The sequence below is a fragment of the Pelodiscus sinensis genome, chromosome 3 (assembly GCF_052426305.1).
Source record: "Pelodiscus sinensis isolate ZL-2025 chromosome 3, ASM5242630v1, whole genome shotgun sequence".
NCBI classification, from domain to species: domain Eukaryota; kingdom Metazoa; phylum Chordata; order Testudines; family Trionychidae; genus Pelodiscus; species Pelodiscus sinensis.
Window position 1 is genome coordinate 58,182,703 of NC_143054.1, and position 18,070 is coordinate 58,200,772.

The 18,070-nt window shown below is 41.8% G+C and overlaps 1 protein-coding gene across 1 annotated transcript in view; it reads left to right on the forward strand.

Annotated features, from left to right (window-relative positions):
* PHIP (PHIP subunit of CUL4-Ring ligase complex) overlaps positions 1-18,070 on the forward strand; it is a 308,497-nt gene that overhangs the window by 159,891 nt on the left and 130,536 nt on the right. The window contains exons 19-20 of the mRNA XM_075923789.2: positions 4,017-4,200; positions 17,064-17,187. Coding sequence (XP_075779904.2) covers positions 4,017-4,200; positions 17,064-17,187 — 308 coding nt within the window. The remainder of the gene's footprint in view (positions 1-4,016; positions 4,201-17,063; positions 17,188-18,070) is intronic.

The window sequence follows — 18,070 nt, forward strand, 5'->3', positions numbered from 1 at the left end:
ACGGTTGTGTTATTAAAAAAAAAATTCCATAAAAAAAAAATCATGCTATTGCAAAAATGTGCTAAGCGGGCATGTGTTAAATGAGTAATTACTGTATTACTACCTATAGGAACCCATAACAAGGGTTCAGTGAGTAGTGGAAATGATACAAACAGAATACTCCATATCTTCCTCTCCATCCCTCCTAGTTTATTCCATTCTCTGTCCCCTTCAGGGACCCTCGCGCAAGTGCTTTCTACAGGAAGTTAATCATCTTCTACATGTAGATGCTGTGGAGCTGGTCCATGCCCCTACTTAGGGAAGGGCTTTTATTCCAATTACTTCCTCACCCAGAATTAAAATGGGGGACTGAGGCAAAAGACTTTTGTAAGTTGAATAAACTCATACAAAAACTGACGTTCAGAATGGTGACTCTTGCTACCATGATTCTAATGCTAGACCAGGGGGACTGGTTCGCAGTCCTCAACCTTCAAGATGCCTGCTTCCTTGTAGTCATTAGGGATGTAAGCAACTAGTTGAGTAGTCCACTACGTGATAAGCCTAAGTTTATCAGGTAGTTAAGTCACTACTCCACTAATCGCTTCTGCCCCCCACCTCCACTGCCTCTATCAGAGGTGGCAAGGGAGGGGAGCTGGAGCTGGGGTAGGGTGGGGGAGTCCTGGCTCATACCCAGTCCCCTGCTGTGCCTCTGCCTTTTAAATGTAATAAGAGTTGCCTGGAAATTTCATCTCCAGTCGTGGTTCCTTGGTTCCAAAATGGGGAGAGAACCTGTTAAGAAGCAGTAAAATGCATCCTTCTAAACAGCAAGTGATCTACAACAAGCTCTCCCCACCTCCTAAAAGAAGAAAGGTTCACTTTATGGTGTACATGCAAACAATTGATCCCCAGGAGGCACCACTACCTCTTATCCTGGACTACCAAATAAATTAAAACACATGGGCTTAGCTGTTACCTCTCTGAGGGGTCACCTGTCAGCAATTATATTTGAGGTCCATATTGATGGCTTCTGTGTTGTTGCGAACTCAACTACCAAGTGCTTCTTAAAGAGCATCCGAAACATTTATCCTTCAATCACACAAATCACGCCAACATGGGACTTCAACCACATTCTCAAGACTTTTATCCGTCCACCCTTTGAAACTATGGCCACCTGTTCCTTCTTGTAGCTCTCCATGAAAGTTGCCATATTTGTAGCTGTTACTTCCACCAGGATAGTGAGAAAGATCAGGGCACTAATGGTTGAACCACCCTGTGAGGGGGCGCTCCCGCCCTGCACTCAGGATGATCAAGGCGAGGGGCTTATGGGCCCCTGGGGCAGCAGACCCATTGCGGAGACCCGAGAGCCGGCAACGGACCCCTGGGCCAGCCCCGCGGGACGCGGGGGTACAGAGCGCCGACAGAGTGTTGGATGTCCAGAACTAAAATAAGTAGGGGAGAAAGGGAGGGAGGGAGTGGGAGGAAAGAAATGGGTGGGGGGAGCAAGAAGAGGCAGTGGGTATAAAAAAAATCAAGGGGACTTACAGACTTAGACTTTAAGGTCAGAAGGGACCATTTTGATCATCTAGTCTGACCCCCCCTGCACAATGCAGGACACAGAATCTCACCCACCCACTGCTAGAATAATCCTCTCACCTATATCTCAGATATTGAAGTCTTTGAAACGGTTCAAAGACCCCAAGATGCAGAGAATCCTCCCACAAGTGACCCGTGCCCCATGCTACAGGGGAAGGTGAAAAACCTCCAGGGCCTCTGCCAATCTACCTTGGAGGAAAATTCTTTCCCGACCCCAAATATGGTGATCAGCTAAACCCTGAGCATGTGGACAAGACTCACCAACCAGACACCCAGAAAAAAGTTCTCTATAGCAACTCCTATCTTCCCACCATTGGCCTATTTACCACTGATAGTGAAAGGTCAATTAATTGCCAAGATCATGTTACCTCATCTAACCATCCCCTTCATAAACCCATCTAGCTTTATCTTGAAGCCAGATAGGTCTTTTGCCCCCACTACTTCCCTTGGAAAGCTGTTCCAGAACTTCGCTCCTCTGATGGTTAGAAACCGTCGCCTAATTTTGAGTCTAAACTTCCTAATAGCCAGCTTATATCCATCTGTTCTTGTGTCCACATTGGTATTGAGCTTAAATAATTCCTCTCCCTACCTGCCATGTATTCCTCTAATATATTTAAAGAGAGCATATCTCCCCTCAGCCTTTTGGTTAAGATAAACAAGCCAAGTTCCTTGAGCCTCCTTTCATAAGATAGGTTTTCCATTCCTTGGATCATCCTAGTGGCCCTTCTTTGTACCTGTTTCAGTTTGAATTCAGCCTTCTTAAACATGGGAGACCAGAACTGCACACAGTATTCCAAATGAGGTCTCACCAGTGCCTTGTATAATGGCACTAACACCTCCTTATCCTTACTGTAAATACCTCGCCTAATGCATCCTAAGACCATATTAGCCTTTGATATGGGAAAGCTGAGCTGGAATGTAACAGGAAAAACAAATAGTCTGTAAACATCTAAAGACTGTATAGTCAAAAGAGGCAGATAAGAACCATTAGTAGGCAATAGAAAAGAAGAATACTAACACCAGATACTATACAGACAAAGAATCATTGGCATCTTCATTGATTGGTGGTTGATAATGTCCCAGCCATCCGGTATCTTTATTTAATCCATTAACATGAGTATCAAACTTGTGAATGAATTGTGTTTTTGATTTGTGGAATTGGTCCATAACAAAACAGCCACTTGAAGATCTGTCAGTGAATGCCCTGGTAGATTGAAGTGTTCCCCAACAGGTTTTTGTATGTTCCCTCTACGGATATCTGATTTGTGGCCATTAATTTTTTCCTTTAGGGACTGTCCAGTTTGTCCAATGTATATTGCAGAGGGGCATTGCTTTCAGTTGGTTTAAGATATCAACAAATTGAAAAACTTTGTTATAGTTAATGTTTCAAATAAAGTTTATAAGATATAAGTTAAAAAAGGAAGGCACTGTACATCTGGAATTAAATTTAGGTTACGGGTTATTACAAGTATCGGTTTACATAACCAGTATTGTCCCATATTAAGGTGGGTGAGTTTTTCCAGTGTCAGCAAATAAGTGTCCTTGGGGGTGCCACCCATAAAAGGTTATAGAGTCACAGTCTGTGGTGGTAAAGTGCTTAGGTAAACGGGTGGAGTATGTGTCTGAGTTTGAGAGTGTTCAGTGGAAAGAAGCAATACAAGCATTGTCATCTGGCATTCATGGGGAATGGGTGATGCCAGTTAATGAAATGTGGCAGTTACTCAAGATTTACATCAATGGTTCAAGAATTGTTCACCATCAACTATCGACCCATAGTTGCAGGATGGGTTAGATAATATCTGAAAATGGTATTATATGCAGAAGCACAACATGAACAAACTTTACTGCCATATGTTTACAAGCTTGATTTCCACAAGCTCTGGAAAATGTTGAAAAATTATACCAGATGGCTATCAGAATTTTTCTGATTAATTGAAGGAGGAATTATATTGCCATCTATGACATGTGCCGGTTAACAGTTTTTTCCGGATATTAAAGTTCTGGATAACACAGCTTGTACTGTATATAATCTGTCAGGGAAGGAATCAGATTTCCTTGGCCATGTCCTTCGTCTGTGGTCCCAGTCATTCATCCTGGTACTGATAATGGCCTGTGACATGCTCCATGTAGAGTCTTACACTTAAAGTGCAACTGTTTCCTGGAAGCTGGTTTTACAGACCAACAGTTAATATATACTATGTGGATTTACAGAAACTACAGTGATGTTTTATCAGCTTGTCTTATATATTCAGTTCTTTACACTTTTTCTGCTTATTGCTTATGAATACTGTAGTCTTGTGCAAGAGAAATGTTCCTCTGGATAATCCGGACATACAGATGCACTTGAACATTTTCAATTAATGCTTTATTTCTACTCTTGTTGTGTGTTTTTGAAAGCCTTCCCTTAGAATGTAGATGACTACAAAACTATTTACATTTCTTAGGCTCTGTAAGTTCTACCTCAGAAGTACATTCACCACCAAATATAGGATTAAGGCGCAGTGGACAAATTGAGGGCGTGCGGCAAATGCATAGCAATGCACCACGAAGTGAAATAGCCACTGAGCGGGACCTTGTAGCCTGGAGTCGAAGAGTTGTAGTACCTGAACTGTCACCAGGGGTAGCGAGGTAAGAAATATCCTCTGTAAACTATTAATTCTGTTAAATTGTTACATTTGAATTTGAGTCTTAATTGACATAATGTTGCTCAGTTTTGGTAGGTGTATATCTTGATTGATTTGTAATTTTTATAAAATGTGCTTTTTAAAAAAGTGACCTTGATATTTTGGTTGTGAGCAATCATTTGACTCTGGCACCTTATTTTTATATGTTGACCCCTTTTTGACAGGGGTGGGTCACTGATCCAGTCCATTGTTTCTCTGAAATGAACCCAGTGTGTCTCTGTGACATTTCCCAGAGTTCTGTCTGTACTGTTGAAAAGCTGTGTCCCTTCTCATTTTTTCCAGCCGGAGATGCCTTTTACACTGCTGCACTGTGAGAGCAACTACTTCTGGTCTGCTCACACACAGCCTGCTGCATGTAAGTTACTCCCAGCTGTACTTCATGAGTGCTCTAGCCAGCCACTCTTGATTACACTGCAGAGCAACACCAATAAATTCAGTCCCAGACTTCACCCCAGAAATGTGCATCTTGTACAGCCAGCCCTTTCTTGGAGAACACAAGTTTTCAGAAAATCAATTATAAGTATAGAAATTTGTATGCACAAATCTTCTTATCCCTAATAAAATTTCCCAAGTGCTTAAGTTTACTAACTATAGAAAGATAAATTTGAAGTGCTTACAAGTAGTGAGGCATAAATATCAAAATTGGTTACAATGGGGGGAAAACGAACTAATACCTAATTTTATAAGCTGCGTGAATTCAAAGCATGGAGTCGTAGGGTTGGAAGAGGAGGTTATTGAGTCCAAGCCCCTGCCCAAAGCAGGACCAACCCTAACTAAAACATCCCAACCAACGCTTTGCCAAGCTGGGATTTGAAAACCTCTAGGGATGGAGATTGTGCCACCTCCCTAGGTAACCCATTCCAGTGCTTCACCAATCTCCTAGTAAAACCGTTTTCCCTAGACCTCCCCCACTGCAGCTTGAGACCATTGTTCCTCATTCTGACATCTGTCACCACTGAGAACAGCCTCTCTCCATCCTCTTCGGAACTGTTCTTCAGGTAGTTATGGCTGCTATAAAATTCCCCTCATTCTGCTTTTCTGTAGACTGAACTATCCCAAATCCCTCAGCCTCTCCTCATCAGCAGCCCCCTAATCATTTTTGTTGCCCTCCACTGGACTTTCTCCAGTGCATCAACATCATTTCTGTAATGGGGACCCCAGAATTGGACACAATACTCCAGACATGGCCGCACCAGTGCCAAATAAAGGAGAATATCACTTCTCTGCTGGCAATGCTCCTCCTAATGCACCTTAATATGCCATTGGCCTTCTTGTCTAGAAGGTCACACTGTTGACTCATATCCAGCTTCTCATCCACTATAATCCTCAGGACCTTTTCTGCCAAACTGCTGCTCAGCCAGTCGTCCCCAGCCTATAACAGTGCTTAGGATTTTTCTGTCCCAAGTGCAGGACCCTGCACTGTCCTTGTTGAATCTCGTCAGATTTCTTTTGGCCAAATCTTCTGATTTGTCTAGGTTACTTTGGACCCTCTTCCTACCCTCCACTGTATCCTCTCCCCATAGCTTAGTGTCATCTGTGAACTTGGGTGCAATCCATGCCCTCATCCAGGTCAGTAACAAAGATTTTGAACAAAACCTTTGAGGCACTCCACTTGATACTGTCTGCCAACCAGACATTGAGCCGTTGATCACTATCCATTGAGCCTGACAATCAAGCCAGGTTTCTGTCCACCTTACAGTCCATTTATCCAATCCATGCTTCCTTAACTTGCAGGCAAGAGTACTGTGGGAGACCATATCAAAAGCTTTGCTAACATCAAGGTATATCATATCCACCGCCTTCCTCATGTCCACAGTGCCAATTACCTTTTCATAGAAGGCAGTCAGGTTGGTGAGGCATACCTTGCCCTTAGTGAATCCATGTTGATTATTCCTGATCACTTTTCTCTCTTCCAAGTGCTTCAAAATGGATTCTTTGAGTATCCCTTCATGATTGTTCCGAGGAGAGAGGTGAACCTGACCTGTCAGCAGTTCCCTGGATTATCCTTCTTCCCTTTTATAAAGATGAAAAGCAAAAGTCTCTGTGCACATGCTCCAGCAGTTTCACTGGTTGAATTCCTTTCAATCAGTCCAAAGCAGTTTTTGTTCTTTGGGTGTGGTGACTGCTGTAGGCAGAGAGAGAAATAACTTGAGGCATTTGGTCCCCATTCTTATACTTTTTCCTCTTTTTTGAGAACCATCTTCAGCTGAGATTTAAGAGACAAAAAGTGTTTTAGGATGGGAACTTCCCGTTATTTCTTTGGCAAGATTTACATTTCTCATCCTCATGCTTTTTCCTCCCAAAGAATGGCCACTTAACAATAGTCTATTGGATTTCATCGACACCTGGCTGAGGCATCAGTTTGCCTTTTGGCTTTGAAGAACTGGTTTTTGGCTGCTTCTTCAGATTTGTAGTATTTTTAGTAATAGCATACAGTAGAATCTTATAGCTTTGCATGCAGTATTGTCACACACATTTTATCAGGACAGTAATGATCAGCAAATTATTATTTTTTCAAATAGAATTACAAGGCATTGTTTGTACAAAATTTATCATAGTCTTAAAGAACTGCTAAACATAGATTTACAGTCCATCACACATCCCTCTGACGAAAAAGGAGTAAAGATATAGTCTGTTGTATTTTTATTTCTATGAATGGTAAGACTCCCATTAGAAATAGATACTGAGAGTAAATCTCGATATTTTTGCCTTTTTTATAAATATTAATTCTACTGTATATTCTCAAATAAATGAAATCCTGTACTCATAACCACAATAGCATTTCTGAAAATTGTTTTAATCTTTAGAAATATTAAGCCAGGCTAACTAATTTGACTGGCAGCCCTAAATCTCTTGAGCAAACATACACATTTTTTAGTGTATTTACCAATTTACCACTGACTTTCTTGAAAATACCCACTTTCACATAAGTTTTACTTGGGTGTCTTAGATGCTATGTGGGCCTTCCTGAAGAATCTGCGACTCTTAAATAAAAATTAAAATCTTGGCATTAGACATCGGCTTAGTACTTCTAATCAGATAAAAAAAACTCCTTTTGTGAACTGAGCATACTTCAACATAGCCATGTATGGAAGGTAGTTGCTGTTTGAATGCTAACTAAATCCAGGAAATGCACTCATGAATTCAGTTTCTCACTAGAAAAATAGAGAAATTAATATTATTTCAGTATTTATCAGTTTGGCTTTCTCTGTGGTATGCATACTTCTCATGTGTGCAAGCTTTGAATGTTTTGAATAAGAGTGTCTGATGGGCTTAGTCATGTACCCCGTGCTGCCTCTTGCTTCCAAGTGAGGGCATAAATGATACAGTGGCCACATCACTCCCCCAGTTTCTGCTCTGTCTGTGGCTGTAAGATGGAACCTGGACTGTTTGATCAGCTTTTCATTTTCAGAACTTTGTTACAATGAGTCCTACACGTCTCCATTTTATATACTTTTCTTTTTTTGAAAGAGGCTCTTTGTTCGGGGTTCTCAGAAACAAAAAATGAAAGCAGTTAGGACAGGCAGGTTACCCCTGGAGCTAAACTCTTCCTGTTTGTAATAGCTTAATGACTCTTATAGATGGACACAACAAATACTTGTTCCTCTTTGTGATAGGATCACATCCCCAACAAATGAATTTTGGATATCTTTGCCCATGACTGCACAATTCAGTTATCTTCTTTGCAGTCCGAAATGATCTTGTTTTGTTTGGGAACTGTAGAAGCAGTTCCACAGGAGAACAGGGGAAGAGGTTTGTTCTTCTGCTATTTCTTCATTCTGAAGAAGAAAGGGAGTCTTTGCCTTATCAAGACTTGAAGATACTAAATAAATACTTACGCTGCTTCAGACTCAGGATTGTTAGGTTTGCCTCCATTATTCCATCCTCCAAGCACAGGATTGATTTGTAGCTCTTAATTTACAAAACAGGTATTTCCCCGTTTCCCCACCCAGCGTCCAGGAAATTCCTGTGATTCACAGTAGGACCGAATCACTATTGGTTCAAAGTACTGCCCTTCTGACTCTCCATGGCATTGAGTACTTAAGAAATACCTAGTTATCAAAATAGTATTGCCTCTGAAGAAGATGTTCTGCTATCTTGAGTACTCAAAACAGTGAGTTCCAGCTTCAGGACAGAGAACCCAAATTGGTTGAATGATCTACAATTAGATTTCAGCCCCTCATCAGTCATATGACATGTGACAGAGATTCATCACTGCATTTCATCACTGACTAACTTGGATAGTGGGCTACTTACTCTTCTCCTAGCTAATGACTATGCTATTCAGTGGCTGTGCATATACTGAGAGAAAGATAAACCCAGTAACAAATGTGAAGTCCTGAAGCACTGGGAGTCACAGACTGAGTTTGTGGTCATTCAGGTCTGTCTTGCCACTGGAAAATGGACTTAGATCTGGTCTGTATTACAGGGATAGGTCAATGGCAGGCCTCTTACAAAGAACTAACTATGGAATTATCTATACTTAAATTTCCATCCCCAGCAATGTAACTGTCCTTCTATGCTGATTTAACGAACTCCACCTGTATGAGCGACGTAATGTCAAGGTTGATATTGTTAAATTGGTGCTGTGTTTGTGTAGACATCGCGTTGTTTACATCTACTGTTACTGGCTTTCAGGAGTCATCCAGCAATACCTCACACTGATTGTACAATCGATACACGCGCTCCTGATGAAGATGCACACTCTTAACACAAGAACCAAATATAGATATGCACAAGTGATGTAATTGCAGTGACTGTATGGCAACATAAGTTAGGTCAAATTAATTTTGTAGAGTATAGATGGCCTTAGTTGTTTGCAGTACATCAAATATTACAAATCATATACACTGATGAGTTACAATTTGTTGTTTTAAAAAGTGCCCGATTTGTAGTAATCTGTCAGTCTGAATGCATTTTAGGGTAACCCAGGTTGACCCTGGGCATCTGTTACTCAGAAGTTAAAACGGCTAACGAAAGGTGAAAAGTTTTCTTGTCAGCTCTTTTTGTTCCTGTTTTCCCAAATTCAAGCTTATGAGATGAGCCTTTTTGTACGTAGTTTCTTCATTGTTGTTGAAGGGACACTTAAAAAAAATTGTATTGGACTGTCCCACAATGGCACTTCTAGTTTTGATAGACCTTCTTGGTGGTTAGAAGGTGATCCTCCTGACTGGGTTCACAGTTTGAGAGCAAACATTTTTATAGTTACAAAACAAAAACTTATTACCCTGAAGGATATGATAAAGCTACTATAGCTGAGATTACAGCATGTAGCAATTTACAAGCATTTTGTAAAGTCTAAACACATGGTTATAAGTTCAGTACCCACTTTAACCATACTAACAGACAGATTAAAGGCTGGTTTCCAAGAATAAATTTGACCGTTCTCTGCTGAAGCCTAAAGCCTTAGCAGGAGCTGACACCTGGTCTGCCAGAACATTCATGTTTACCCATATTTTTGATGAGTGGCTGATCAGTGACAGATCACAGCAGGAAGCATTGAAGAGTCTCAGCTTTGACATCTGCCTGTTTGCCTAGCCAGACCCTCCTGGTGAACTACAAGAAATCATCTCTTTTGCTCTCCAGCCCATCTTAGATGATAGAGTTCATAGCCACCAAGATGGATTTCGCCATAAAAAGGGCCTATCAAACCCAGAATTAGATCACCTTTATGTTATTAGGCCATATATACACACGTGATTCCACTTGCCAGATTTCAACTGAGTCACATTCCTGTTCAGATAAGTCTACTCTCCTGCAAAACATCAGTAATAGTTCCATCCTACATATTCATGAAACTAATTTGGCAGATCAATCTCAACAAAATTCAGAAAGGACTAGTGTTTTTGAGCCTGACACAATCCAGAGCATTAGTAACATACAAATCTCGCTTGGGTTGGGTACGAACCAGACCATCTACACAATGGCTTGACTCAGAATAAATGAATTTACACAGAAACATTGTAGAACTTAGTCAGACTGATGACATCTGTGTCATTGATCCTAGTAGCACGGATATTGAGACAATATGACTGAAATATACTACATGAAGAAACAAATGAGCACCTGCTATCTTCCACCTCAGAAAGAGAGTGATCATGCTATGGAATTGATGCTCCCTGTATAGCATAACTTGGACAGTCCTACATCTTCCAGGAATAACAGTAACCTGGCAGATTTCTAAAGCGGACTAGCAGTCATCAGCCACAAGTAGTCCCTGAAAGGAACTATTCAGGAGGAAAACCTACTTCTGTAGATGAAAAAGGTTCTCAATATGGGCAGCCCGACATGGCTTAACGTTCAGTGCAAGATGCGATGAAGAAGATTCTAGACTATTTTTGTATTAATTTGAATGAAATAAATTAGCCAAATGTTCTTAAGATATTCATGAGCAGGGCTCAACAAAAAATACAGTCTACTCACCCGTGGCGAGTAGATTTCAGCCGTGTGCCCCGTTGATTCGCAGCATGCGCATTGCGGCTTTTGCACATGCGCAGTACGGGGCTGGCGAGCGGTTTTCGCCGCCGTTCGTCAAGCCCTGCTCATGATCACTGTCCTACATTAAATAGTGTCAATCATAAACAAGATGTGGGACTTCAGTCTTCTTAGTGCTCATGGGAAGCATACCATTGCAAATTTTTTTTATATTTTATTAAACATACTAAAGGAACTCAAGACAGAACCTTTTTTACTTAATTTGTTAGGCAGTGTCTTCGCTAGATGGAAAACCAATGCTGCCGTGATTGATTTTCCGGAATTCGATTTAGTGAGTCTAGTTAAGACTCGCTAAATTGAACTCAGAGGGTGCCCCTGCCAGCTACTGGTACTACTGTTTCTGCAAGGAACAAGGGAAGCTGACAGGAGCTTTTGCTCCCATCGGCCTTCCATTGTGGGGATGGTGGTGAAACGTGAAGCAAGGTACGTCTACTCCTACGTAATTAACATTGGTGCAGTTGCATATCTTGATTCAATGATCCCTGTGAGTGTAGACCTGGTCTTCGAGATAAAATAGTAGTGAGAGCTCATGCAGAATTTTTCCCCGTGGTGGTTTGGAATTCCATTTGAATGAGCTTATTCTTTGCAAAGCCATATTACATGCAAGGGGAGACGAAACTACAGCTTGGCTTTATCCTGAACCTTTGATACTATATTGACAGGAGCAAATCTTTCAGAACATACTCATGTCTGTCTGTATCTATAGATGGCTGCCCCAGATGTCTGGCCATTTTATTGCCAAAGCTTTCAAAATGGATAACCATGTATCTCGCTGTGGAACCAACTGCTTTTATGTTCCTCTTTGACTGATAGAGCTCATTCTGTGTCAGAGTTGAAGCAGCATCCTCAGCTTGCTACTGGAATGCACCAGTATCTGAAATCTGCCAGGCTGCTAGGTCAAATGCAAACTTTGAGATAGCCATGCTCTAGTTTTTTTGACTGATGCTGTTGATAATCTTCATGCCCATCATACTGAAAAGGATATAGCTTGGCAGTCACCTATAGTGGGAGCCACACTAACACATGCTTGAAGGAAGAGTGTAGGCATTTACCCCGCAGTAACTATGGTTATTAATAACAACAAGTCACAAGCTGTTTTGTTTGTTTGTTTGTTTGTTTGAAGGAGTGTGTGCTGTGGCCGGCAGCTGGAAGCTGTGAGCTTCTAAAGGTTTGAAATCTAGAAGCCTCTGTTAATTGGCTGAGCCTTAGTCAGGGGAGGGGCTACCAGGGATTTATAAAGCTGTGAGTCAGCGACCAGGGAGCTTGCGAACAGGAGCAGCAAACAGGGAGTTTTGACCGGGAGTTTAGAGGGGAAGGTTAGAGGGCGCTAGTGACTTCTGACCTCCTTTAAACATAACTTTTATAATAATCTATATTCCAGACACTTAAAAAGCAGCCCAGTTTATAATTAAACTTATTCATAAGAAAAATGGAGACAGAAGCCCAGCAGCAGAGAGGGGGCTATCCTGTTTATTGCGTCGAGTATAACATGTATGATTACCTGCCCTGTGGGTGGGTGGCGTATGTGTGCACCCGTTGCAAGGAGCGCCTGACCCTCAGAGACCGAGTTTGGGCTTTGGAGGCCAGGGTGGCTGAACTGGAGGAGCTAAGGGAGGCAGAGAACTATGTTGATGAGACTTTCCGGGACACTGTAGTACTGTCCCATCTCCCAGTCTGAGAGCCCCAGTGCTCTTAAGGAGGATGAAAGGCTCAGGGGAGCAGAGCATTCAATGGGAACAGAGGGAAACCATCCCATAGTTGGGACCCTCCTTCCAGAGGATGTTGCGGTATCCTCTCGCACTAGGGATACCTCTTAGGGGGAGGGAACGCCAGTTGTTGGGAAGAGGCCGGTGTTAGTAGTGGGTGATTCGATTGTTAGAAACATAGATAGTTGAGTTTGTGATGACCGGGAGAACTGTATGGTCACTTGCCTGCCTGGTGCGAAGGTTGCGGATCTCTCGAGGCATCGAGATAGGCTTATGTGTAGTGCTGGGGAAGAGTCGGTGGTCGTGGTACATGTAAGTACCAATGACGTAGGAAAGGGTAGAAGAGATGTCCTAGAGGCCAAATTTAGGTTGCTAGGAAAGGGACTGAAATCCAGGACCTCTATGGTGGCATTCTCAGAAATGCTTCCAGTTCCGCGTGCAGGGCCAGGTAGGCAGCAGAGCTTCAGAGTCTCAATGTGTGGATGAGATGATGGTGTAGGGAAGAGGGGTTTAGATTTATTAGGAACTGGGAACACTTTTGGGAGAGGAGGAGCCTATACAGGAAGGATGGGCTCCCCCTAAGCCAGGGTGGAACCAGACTGCTGGCACTCAACATGAAAAAGGCCATAGAGCAGTTTTAAAACTAGGAGATGGGGGGGAAAGCCAATTGGGGCGGAGAAGTATGTAAATCGGACGGAGACTTCTCTTAGAGGAGAATCCATTGATAGAGATTCTTTAGGCTGTAGTGAGAGAGAGGAGGAGAGAGGAGAAACAAGGGGCCAGAGCAGACAGACAACTACATACAAAGGAATCTAATACGTCAGGAAAGGGCAGACAAATAAACAGTGGCAAATTTTTAAAGTGTTTCTGCACAAATACTAGAAGTTTGATTAATAAGATGGGTGAACTAGAGTACCTTGTATTAAAGGAGGAGATTGACATAATAGGCATCACAGAAACCTGGTGGAATGAGGAAAATCTGTGGGACACAGTCATACCGGGATATAAAATATATCGGAAGGATAGAACAGGCCGTGTGGGTGGCAGAGTGGCACTATATGTGAAAGATAACGTAGAATCAAATGAAATACAAATCTTAAATGAATCAACATGTTCAATGGAATCACTATGGATAGTAATTCCATGCTCCAATAATAAAGATAAGGGATATGTTATCGACCACCTGACCAGGACAGTGATAGTGACGTTGAAATGCTAAGGGAGATTAGAGAGGCTACCAAAATCAAAAACTCTATAATAATGGGAGATTTCAGTTCTCCCCATATTGACTGGGTACATGTCACTTCAGGAAAAGATGCAGAAATAAAATTTCTCAATGACTTAAATGACTGCTTCTTGGAGCACCTGGTACAGATACCCACAAGGGGAGAGGCAATTCTCGATTTAGTCCTGAGTGGAGTGCAGGATCCAGGTCTGGGAGGTACTGTTACAAGACCGCTTTGGGAATAGTGACCATAATACAATAACATTGAACATTCCTGTGGTGGGAACACCACCTCAGCAGTCCAGCACTCTGGCATTTAATTTCAAAAAGGGAAATTAAACAAACATGAGCAGGTTAGTTAAACAGAAATTAAAAGGCACAGTGACGGGAGCCAAATCCCTGCAAGCTGCATGGAAACTTTTTAAAGACACCATAATGGAGGCCCAACTTAAATGTATACCCCAAATTAAAAAACATAGCAAGAGACCTAAAAAAGTGTTACTGTGGCTTAACCACCATGTAAAAGATGCAGTGAGGGACAAAAAGGTATCTTTCAAGAAATGGAAATCCAATCCCAGTGAGATAAATAGAAAGGAACGTAAACACTGTCAAATTAAGTGTAAAACTGTAATAAGAAAACAAAAAAAGATTTTGAGGAACAGCTAGCCAAAAACTCAAAAAAAATAGCAAAATGTTTAAGTACTTTAGAAGCAGAAAGACTGCTAAAAAAACAGTGGGTCCCCTAGACAATCGAGATACAAAAGGAGCAATCAAGGATGATAAAGCCATTGCAGAGAAGCTAAATGATTTCTTTGCATCAGTCTTCACGGTTGAGGATGTTGGGGGAGATTCTCAAACCTGCACTGTCCTTTGTGGGAGATGAATCTGAGGAACTGTCGTGGATTGAAGTGTCATTAGAGGAGGTTTTGGATCAAATAGAAAAACTTAATGTGAACAAATCACCGGGATCGGATGGCATTCACCCAAAGGTTCTAAAAGAACTCAAATGGGAAATTGCAGAACTGTTAACTGTGGTTTGTAATCGATCCCTTAAATTGGCTTCCGTACCTACTGACTGGAAGATAGCTAACGTGACATCAATATTTAAAAAGAGCTGTAGAGGCGATCTCGGCAATTATAGATTAGTTAGTGTAACGTCGGTACTGTACTGGGAAAATTAGTCAAAACAATAGTTAAGAATAAATTTGTTAGGCTTGTAGAAGAACATAATTTGTTGAGCAAAAGTCAACATGGTTTCTGTAAAGGGAAATCATGTCTTACTAATCTGTTAGAGTTCTTTGAAGGGGTTAACAAACACGTGGACAAGGGGGTACAGTAGATATAGTATACTTAGATTTTCAGAAAGCCTTTGACAAAGTCCCTCACCAAAGGCTCTTGTGTAAATTACATTGCCATGGGATAAGAGGGAAGGTCCTTTCTTGGACTGAGAACTGGTTAAAAGACAGGAAACAAAGGGTAGGAATAAATGGTAAATTTTCAGAATGGAGAGGGGTAACTAGTGTCCCCCAAAGGTCAGTCCTGGGACCAATCCTATTCAACATATTCATAAATGATCTAGAGCAGTTGTCACCAATGTTTTGGGGCTGCCAGGCGCCTGGGGACGGGGCTGCTCATGGGCCCCCGTGCCTGGGGGTGGGCCATGCATGTGCCACGCACCCGGGACTGGCACCGGCATGTGCCACAACCCCGGGCAGGGGCTGCTCCGGTGCCGTACGCCAAGGCCCGGCACCGGCATATGCCGCAACACCTAGCAAGGGCTGCCCAGGCGCTTTGCGCCCGGGGCTGGCACCGGCATGTGCCACGACCCCGGGGCAGGGGCTGCCCACACGCCCGGGGCTGGCACCTGCCTCATGCCCGGGGACGGGGCCAGCCATAAATGGCCTGGGAGGTGCCATGGCACCTGCGGGCACCGCGTTGGGGACCACTGATTTAGAGAAAGGGACAAGCAGTGAGGTAGTAAAGTTTGCAGATGATACTAAACTGTTTAAGATAGTCAAGACAGAAGCAGACTATGAAGAACTTCAAAAGATCTCACCAAACTGAGTGATTGGGCAACAAAATGGCAAGTGAAGTTTAATGTGGATAAGTATAAAGTAATGCATTTTGGAAAAAATAACCCCAACTATACATGTAATATGATTGGGGCTAATTTGGCTACAATAAATCAGGAAAGAGATCTTGGAGTTATCGTGGATAGTTCTCTGAAAACTTCCACATAGTGTGCAGCGGCGGTCAAAAAGGCAAATAGAATGTTAGGAATTATTAAGAAAGGGATAGAGAATAAGACACAGAATATCTTATTGCCCATGTATAAAACTATGGTACGCCAACATCTTGAGAACTGTGTACAGATGTGGTCTCCTCATCTCAAAAAAAAAAAAAATATCTTGGCCTTGGAAAGGGTTCAGAAAAGGGCAACTAAAATGATCAGGGGTTTGAAACAGGTCTCATATGAGGAGAGGATAAAGCGATTGGGACTTTTCAGTTTGGAAAAGAGGAGACTGAGAGGGGATATGAGGTCTATAAAATCATGAGTGGTGTGGAAAGGGTGAATAAAAAAAGTTATTCATTAGTTCCCATAATATAAGGACTAGAGGACACCAAATGAAAAGAATGGGTAGCAGGTTTAAAACTAATAAAAGAAAGTTCTTCTTCACACAGCGCATAGTCAGCCTGTGGAACTCCTTGCCTGTGAAGGCTAGAACTATAACTGAGTTTAAAGAGAAGCTAGATAAATTCATGGAGCTTAGGTCCATAAAAGGCTATTAGCCAGTGGGTAGGAATGGTGTCCCTGGCCTCTGCTTGTCAGAGGCTGGAGACGGATGGCACGAGACAAATCGCTTTATCATTGTCTTCGGTCCACCCCCTCTGGGGCATCTGGTGCTGGCCACTGTCGTCAGACAGGCTACTGGGCTAGATGGACCTTTGGTCTGACCCAGTACAGCCGTTCTTATGTTAGTGTGGAGTCTATGACACATCTCCCATTAACTCTTTGGGGTCCTAACTTTTGATTGCTTTGAATTCTGAGAAAGGGGTGGGGCCGCTCCACCCACTTTGCCCTTGCATGGGAACTCAAGGAAGCACAATGTACACCTATGGCCCTGCCAAACTCTACTATTCAGAATATTCCAAGGCTAGTGTGAATGAGCGACACATATGCACCTATAGTAGGATCCACTCTGATGACAACATCTGGAAGAATGCTATCACTGTTGAGTAAGTAACTATTGTTTAACATAAGACTTCGATAAATGTTCTATTCCACACACAGAAATTATAAAGAAAAGGGTCTCTTACTATAGGACTTTGTCCTAATTCTGGAAACTCTAAAATTAACATTTATTAATTTCTCTCTTCCAGTAGACAGGAGGAATGGAGAACAGCAAAGGGAGAAGAAGAAATAAAGATTTATAGATCTGAAGAGAAAAGAAAGCACGTTACAAGCCATGTTCCAAGAGAGAACAAAATACCTTCTTTCCCTAAGGTAAACAGTCATCCATATTTTATTACAGAAAGTACCATATAACTTATTTTGGTATATTGAGTCCACAGATGTTTCTAAACGTCTCATGCCAATTAAAATTAAAACTGGAAATAGGGATATATTGTTTCTTATTTAGAGTTAAGAGACTACCTGACCGTTCATGTTATATTTTTAAGTGACAGATAACTTTAGCACAGATTTAGTTTTGCTCAGTGATAGCTTATGCCCTTTCTGAATTCTTATGTCACCAAAATTCAGACATGTGAAAGCTAGGAAATAGAGTTTAGGTGCTTAAAACAGAAAGCTAGTCACATTCCAAACAAGCAGTGAGTTGTGTTTCTGAAAATCCTGTCAAATGAAAATTATTAGAGCAATGCATCTTGGTCATGAGGGCATATCTTATTGTTAGAGGCTGTCACAGATGGAAAATGGTATATATTGCTTTAGTTGTACAACTGGAAGAAAATGTTTCTAACATGTACATCATATGGGTTTTCATGGAAGGTTCAACTTTTGTTGAAAAGTTATGCCAAAATTAACCATGCTAGTTCCACTCTCATCATCTGTATAAATAGGGACAAACTATTGCTACTAATGTGACCAAATATTTTCCATAAAAGCACCTTCTCTTACAAGCAGTTTTTTGAGGGACCTTTAAAAATATAGGTCTGATTCATATGGCAATATAAAAACATTCCTTCAGAGTAGACAAGAGCAGCAGCAAGATGGTGTGAGGTTGGGGATAATGATCTGAGATTCATGCCAATTGGAGATATACCATCACAGATCCTTTTTACCTTTAAAAAAATATGTTTGTAAAATAGAGATCTTGAAGAGGTGCATGTGTTTTGGAAGAGTCTGTGTGATTCTTTAAATTAGACTT